The sequence below is a fragment of the Nicotiana tomentosiformis genome, chromosome 6, assembly GCF_000390325.3.
Source record: "Nicotiana tomentosiformis chromosome 6, ASM39032v3, whole genome shotgun sequence".
NCBI classification, from domain to species: domain Eukaryota; kingdom Viridiplantae; phylum Streptophyta; class Magnoliopsida; order Solanales; family Solanaceae; genus Nicotiana; species Nicotiana tomentosiformis.
The window spans coordinates 80,328,914-80,336,665 of NC_090817.1; the positions used below are offsets into that span (position 1 = coordinate 80,328,914).

Here is a 7,752-nt window from a genome sequence, read left to right on the forward strand (position 1 = left end):
TGATCTTCCTGGGCAATAAGGATTTGATTGTAGCCAGAATATCCATCTAGAAATCAATAGAATGCCCGGCTGGCCAACCTATCAAGAATTTGGTCAAGAAAGGGTAATGGGAAATGGTCTTTCCTTGTGACTTTGTTTAGATTCCGATAGTCCATACACACTCTCTACCCAGTCACTGTTCTTGTTAGAATCAACTCGTTCTTATCATTGGTGACCATAGTTATGCCTCCCTTCTTCGAAATGCATTGCACCGGAGAAGTCCACAAACTGTCAGAAATATGGTAGACGACCCCGGCATCCAACCACTTTATGATCTCCTTTTTGACTACCTCTTTCATTGCTTCATTGAGTCTCATTTCATGTTCAATAGAGGGTTTGGCATCTTCCTCCAAATTTATCTTGTGCATGCAAAATGCGAGGGTTATTCCCCGAATATCCTCCAAAGTTCACCCAATAGATTTCTTCCTCTTGTTGAGCACCGCCAATGTAGAGTCAACCTGCACGTTAGTCAAACAAGAGGAAAGAATAACCGGTAAAGTAGAACAAGGGCCCAGAAATTTATACTTGAGATGTGGAGGCAACGGTTTCAACTCCAAGATAGGAGGCTCTTCAATTGAAGCCTTTGTAGGAGGAGTTTTCCTATTTTTGACATCCAAGGAAAGTTTCCGAGGTGCATAATTGTATGACCCCATCCCTTGCAAAGAATTTACACATTCCAAGAAGCCATCCATTTCCTCATCATTAAAATTTAGCAAAACGGCCTCCAACATGTCACCCATAATAATCGTGGCACATGTATCATCAATAATAACATAGGTCACCAAGTCCATGAACGAACATACTTCATTGCTATTTGGTTGCCTCATAGATTTGCACACGTGGAACACCGCCTTTTCATCACCCACCCGAAAAGTGAGTTCACCAACTTTCACATCAATAAGAGCCTTTTCCGTAGCAAGGAAAGGTCTACCAAGAATAATCAGCACCTCATAGTCCAGTTCACAATCAAGAATAACAAAATCCGCCGGGAGAACGAATTTATCAACACGAACCAACACATCATCAACTATACCCAACGGTCTCTTCATGGTACGATCTGCCATTTGTAATTTCATAGATGTAGGTCTTGGTTGCACAATTCCATAAGTCTTGAAAACTGAATAGGGCATCAAATTGATACTTGCCCCAAGATCACAAAGAACTTTAGCAAAGTCGGCACTTTCAATGGTACAAGTGATTCTGAAAGCATCGGGATATTCCAATTTAGGAGCCATTGAATGCACAATTACACTCACTTGATGAGTCATCTTTATAGTTTCACAATCCATCGACCGCTTCTTTGTCACCAAATCCTTCATGAACTTTGCATAACCGGGCATTTGCTCCAAAGCCTCAACCAATGGCACATTAATAGATAGACTCTTCATCATTTCAATGAACTTTTTGAATTGATTCTCGCCATTTTTCTTGGCAAGACTTTGAGGATATGGAGGAGGCGGCCTTGGCATTGGTACCTTAGCCTTTGGCACTACCGGTTCCGGTATGTCAACAATATGCTCCCTAGACGGGTTCACTTCCTCTTGAGTCTCCTCCACATTGTCATCAATATCAATTCTTACTTCATCATTTGCTTGCACCACATTGTTCAGGATCTCATCTTCTTGTACCACTTGCTCATCATCCACAATTTTTCTTTGACTTGAGGTGGGTGCATCCCCACCTTTTCCACTCCTTGTAGTAACAGCCATGGCATGTCCCGTGTTGTTTCCACCCTTTGGGTTCACCACCGTGTCACTTGGTAGTGCCCCCTTAGGACGAGTGTTTAAAGCTTGCAAGATTTGCCCTAATTGAACTTCCAAATTGCGAATTGAAGTATTGTGAGAGGCTAGTTGGGCATCGGAGTTGGCATTCTTCTTCATCATTTGTTTGAACATGTTCTCAATTCGTCCCATCTCATTGTTGGAAGAGCTTGGACCATGGGAAGGATAAGGAGGCGGGTTGCTCAGTTGTTGATACATCGGGGCCTTTGAAAGCCCGACCCTAATTTCCTTGGTTATTGTTCCATCCCCCTTGGTTGTTGCCTCCCCAATATCCTTGACTATTGCCACTCCAATTGCCTTGATTATTTTGACCATTCCAATTTTCTTGATTGTTTTGATTGTTCCAATTCCCTAGGTTGTTACCACCATTCCAATTACCTTGGTTGCTAGAATTCCAATTCCCTTGATTACCATGAGGTCGCCATTGTTGTTGATTCGGGCCTTGATAGTTGTTTCTTTTCACTTAGAAGTTGTTCACATATTGTACTTTCTCCTCTTGTTCATTGTAAGATTCATCTTGATCAAACCCACTATCTTCTTGCACATAATGTTCCGCACGGTTTTGCACTTGAGGACCATTTTGCCTTCTCTTATTTACCATCATATTAACTCCCTCCATTGCAATGACTTGCTTAGGACCTTGCACTTGTTGAAGTTGAGCCTTGGCTAATTGATTCATTGTGGTGGTCAACTCGGCAATTGCTTGCCCATGATCATGTAATTCTTTATGTAGGTGAATCACGTTTGGATCACCTTGAGGAATATTTGCTCTAATTCCATGCCGGTGAAGTATCCGCTATTTTATTCACAAGCTTCCTCATATGGCGTTGTGATGAAATTTCCACCGGCAAGTTGGTTGACCACGCATTGATTGGTAATATTGATCCCCCTGTAGAAAGTTTGTTGAATCATAGCCTCCGTCATATCATTGTTTGGGCACTCTTTCACCATAGTTTGGTACCTCTCCCATATTTCATGCAACGGCTCATTGGGTTCTTGTTTGAATGCTATAATCTCGTCTCTAAGAGTAGCCATATGCCCGGGAGAAAAGAACTTGGAAATAAATTTCTCCGCCAATTCATCCCATGTATGGATGGAATGGTTTGTCAAACTTTCTAACCAATCCAAGGCTTTCCCCCCGTAGAGACAAAGGAAATAGCCTCAACCTTAAAGCATCCTTGGAGACGTTTGTCTGTTTACTCCCCCAGTAAGTGTCCACAAACCCTTTCAAGTGTTTGTACGCATTTTGATTCGGAGCACCGGTGAAGAATCCTGGTTGCTCTAGCAATGTGAGCATAACATTTGTGATTTGAAAGTTTCCCACCCTAATGCGGGGCTGGACTATGGCACTTGCATACCCTTCATTTGGAAACACCCGATTTGGAGCCGCTCTTGGTAGAGGTGGGGGTGGAACAGGAATGTTGTCTTGAGGCGGTCGGCCTCATCTATTTGCTTGAGGTTCAAGAGGAACCTCTTCAACTTGGTCATCTTCCACATCCACATCCCCCAAAGGCATATTTCCGAGAGGATCATTGTTGTTGAGAGCCATTGTTTCACCTACAATTATTTCACCAAAAAGATAGTAACACGGAAGGAAAAGAAGATAATTCACACACAAAACCAAATATATAGCTAAATTCATTTTTATGCTCCCCGGCAACGGCGTCAAAAATTGATTTCGTCCAAGTCACACCTCTATTTGAGGTTATGAAATGGTCGATGCAATAGTAATACCCAACAGAGAGTCGGGGTGAAATTCCATAGGGAGATATATGAATGGGATTTAGAAGTATATATTGTGGTGATGAGCTTAAACTAACTTAAATTACACTTTCACAAGATTTGGTTAATTTTAGATTTAGTTTAAACTAAGATTGCAAGATAAATAATTAAAACTAAGAAATTGTTTTTGTTGTTGCTTTCAAATAGTGTAAAAGGCCTAGGGCTATGACCTTCACCTAGGTGTTTGCCTAATGGGTTGTAAACTATAAAACTTGTTTCATTGGTCGGGGTATTTTATAGCTATCAACACTCAAGTACCCACTCAATACCTCTCGGTAAGAGAGTAAGTTTGCCCAATTTGGCTTTCTCAAATCCAAATGGATATTAAACAAAACAGTTGATAAAATGCTCAAGTCGGGTTTTACTATCTCTAGGTTCAACCCTTTAATTGGGACTATCAATCTCTTGATTTTATCCCAAATTCTTGTTAGCCAAGTTTTTCTAGACTAAGTCTCTCTTTCTCAAGAAGAGACCAAGTCAAATAGGCATGAACTAATATTTGCAACCATTAATTCTACAATCAAAAGCAAGAACAAGGCTAAATAATAAACTCTCAACCATAATCAAGCCATAAATAAAATACCCATTAGGTTTATACACTAGGGTTGGGTCACAACCCTAGTTAGAAATCTAGCTATTAATAATGGGTATGGAAGAAAATAAAGAAGAAAAGATGATAAAATTCATATTGCAAGATTAAAAGATAAAAATTCAATGTTAAATCATCAAAGTAAGCTAAAGTTTCCTAAAGAGGCAAGTAAAAACGGCTACAAGACTTTCAATATTTCAAACTTGACTTAATTTCGTGAAACTAGTCTATTTATACAAAGCTGGAATTTTTGGAAAAAAATGCCCTTTGGAGGTTCTGCGACCGTACAATTCCATGTGCGGTCCACACTTCTCTTCAGTCTTGACAGGAGTTGACTCTGCGGTCGCACAATTCTGGATTGCAGCCGCATCTCTCATATTCTGTGGTCCGCACAATTCTTGGCGCGGCCGCATAGGGCTCTTCTGCGAACCGCGCATTTCTGAGTGCGGCCGCATAGCTGATTTATGTGGCCGCACAATTAGTGTGCGGTCTGTATTTCTTTTTAAGCTTGAAATGAGACTCTCTGAACTTTAGCTCTTGCATAGCTTCTGTGGCCGCACAATAATTGTGCGGTCCGCACTTTGCACTTGGACTCTGTTAAATTTTCTTCACATTCTGCGGCCGCAGATGAAAATCTGTGGTCCGCACTTGAGCTTCTGTGCCTGATATTTGTCCTTGAGTTCATATCACTCCTTTTTGAGTTGGATTTCATCTTAGTGGCTCATTTTTCAATACTCCTGCAATTAAGCATATTTCATCAGTTTTCGGGAATACAATTAAATATTTTTGGATTAAAACGAAAGCTAAAAAGCGCTAATAAGTAGTCAAAATCCTCACTTATCACTTCCCCGTCATTGTCAATAACCACAGTGATTGCGGTTGGCTCGGGCGTGGCCTTCTTTGTTTTCTTATTTTTTACCTCGGCCAAAGAAGAACTCTGCCTTTTTGGTTGCTTGTTCTCTAGCAGGTGACTCCGAGGGGAAGCACCTACACCGGAAGCAGACCCGAGGGCACCGCTCCGAGTGAGAGCCTCTTGCAACAACCTCGTAGCCTCTGCGGGATCAGCCAAAACTTCCTCTTCAGGGTATGAAATAGAACCCTACGGAAGCCCTGAATCAAGCAAAAAGGTATTGTTAGCAAATTTTCTTATGTACAAAGGCGAAAGATAGAAATAATCAGTTTACCCTGGTTCTTGGCCCTCCACCCGTATTTGGGGGCCAACTCATTCCACTGACGGGTCTCTGCCGTAGTGATGTCCAGAATCTTCTGATCCCTTCGGTCCAGGCCTTCGACCCTTGGTGGTGTCCACTGAGTAGCTGAAATAACGAAAGGAAAAGGATTAGCGGTGACATAGAACAGCTTTTTTCGGAGAAAGATGTAGATTTTAAACTTACGTAAATGGTTTTATGATTCGGAAAACGATGGAGTTGTGGCTGGGATGATATCCCTGGTAGCAATGCCGACAAACCGCTCCATCAATCCATAGTCATTGTCATCATCCATGCTTGTAAGCAAAGCATGATGGTCATGCTTGCTAAAATTTATCACTCCCCCACAGGAGATTTTGGGAGAGTAGAGGTTCATCATATGTGTCAAGTTTAGGGTCTCCCCCGTTTCCAAGCACAACCGATGCAAACTAGCTACCGTTCGCCACATAGAAGGGCCTACTTGTGCCAAGAAGACTTGATACTGGTGGCAGAATTCCAAGATCACGAGGACAAGTCCCTCGCTCATTGAGAATGGGCCCAAAGTCAAGGGGTGCGTATAAACATACGTAAAACCCTTCTTGGTGAAGGTCACCCGCTCCATCGGGTTAGGAGCAATGATGTTTAGGACTTGGCAGTTACAATCTTCCTTCACATTAGGGATATTGGAAGGACGAATAGAAGAAGGATACTTCCCAACAGCCCAAGATCGAGGGTTTGAGGTGAGGAACTTCTCTTGGAAATCGTAGGCGGTGTTCAGATGTTTAGGAATGATGGTGCTCACCGTGGGAGGATCAGCATTAACATTATCTCCTTTATCTTTGCTTCTCTTCGGGCCTCCACCGAAGAGAAGACCAGAGTTCTTGGAAGATTTAGTAGGAGAAGCCATAATGATAAGGAGATGATAGAGTTTTTTGAAGAAGATCAGAGAGAGATGAAAGCAGAAGAAAGTTAAGTGCAAAGAGGGTAAGAGAGCTTATGAAGTTGTTAGAAGTGAAAGAAGGAGAATGAGACGTATAAGTAAAGGTATAGACGGCTAAAATCGTGGTCATGATTACCTCGAGAATCGGCGAAAATATTGTTGAATCGTGGAGTAATACGTGTTCAGAGAATTAAATGCGAGGAGACGTGCGTCTTATCAAGCGTCGGAAAATATTCAGAAGGGTTCAAAAAATTTTCCCCCAAGAAAGGAATATTCACCAACTTCCCGATGACACAAAGATGTGTCACCGGAAAGCAGAGGGACTATCTGTATATGGTAAAATTGGTTTGTATTAAATGATCGAATGATTGCACGACACGTGAAACCGGAGGCAAACGGAAGATGGGTCAAGACCAAGGACAACAGTTTTGGTTGGTATCGGATAGATCCCGAAGGGAACACAGTCAACGGAAACAAACAAATGTTTGTCACCATATGGCATTTAATGAAGAATATTCCTCAGTATTAAATAGGCAGTCGTTGCAAAGAATTTTGGCATTCATGACTTACCGTTACATATTTATCAATGATCTTCATTATTGTCATTTAAGAGGGGCTTGATCCTAGGATCTTGTTTCCTATGTATAGATATAAATAGGGACTTCAACAACTATTATAAGGGACACGAAATCTCTGGCAAAACTTATGCTATACTTTGTTCTCGAGAAAATAATACATCTTTACTTTCTGTCTCATATTGCTCTTACTACTGTCCTCGGAAACATTGCTCCCGGATCCAGGCTTGATATTTCCTTTGATTTTAACACTAAGTCTTATTTTTAATTTAATTTGTTTATCATTTGGATCAAATCAATTCGTTTGTGTATAAACCACATAACAAATTTAATTCTATCATTTTACGGGTAATATTATACTCTAGTGTATGACTTACTAACTACCCCATTGTTGCTTGGAAATAAATTGAAAGATTAGATCAATTTAATGGTTAAAACGTTTGTTTGATCATAGTGGTCTAATGAGCTGCCACGTGTCAATTCCTCCATCACATAGCAAGATGAAGATGAGCTCTCTAATACAGGAAATTTTGCCATCCGAAACAAATTTACGACACGAAAAAGGAAACCGAAAGCGAAATAAAATTGAAATAAAAGAAAAAGGTAGGAAAAATTTAAATTTTAAAAGAAAAAAAGAAGAGAAAGGGATAATAAACTTGTGGAGAACTCGTGCTACAACTACCTTCGTAGAATTCTCTTCACAATCTTCACCTTCATCCTAGGGCTCAAATTCATTCTCCCAAAAACCATACAAACTATATTATCCACATTCGGAGATTAGTACTTGCTCCTAGTTTATTCATTTCCAGTTGTCTTCTGCACATAATCAAAAGAAAAAAAGAGTTGATTTAGCAATCCA

General features: G+C 40.8%; 1 protein-coding gene across 1 annotated transcript; it reads right to left on the reverse strand.

Moving 5' to 3' along the window:
* Positions 1-446: 446 nt before the first annotated feature.
* On the reverse strand, positions 447-1,307 carry LOC138894275 (uncharacterized). Its single transcript, XM_070178959.1, has 2 exons — positions 1,057-1,307; positions 447-966 (listed from the first exon to the last, which is right to left on the reverse strand). The coding sequence occupies exons 1-2, from the start codon at positions 1,305-1,307 to the stop codon at positions 447-449; spliced, it is 771 nt and encodes a 256-aa protein (XP_070035060.1).
* Between the last annotated feature and the right edge of the window lie 6,445 nt (positions 1,308-7,752).

Excerpts from the sequence above, each read along its gene's own strand:
- LOC138894275 (XM_070178959.1), bottom strand. The coding sequence starts at position 1,307 with ATGACTCATCAAGTGAGTGTAATTGTGCATTCAATGGCTCCTAAATTG. Across the intron at positions 967-1,056 it reads TTGGGTATAGTTGATGATGT|ACCTTTCCTTGCTACGGAAA; the intron begins GTTGGTTCGTGT and ends TATTCTTGGTAG.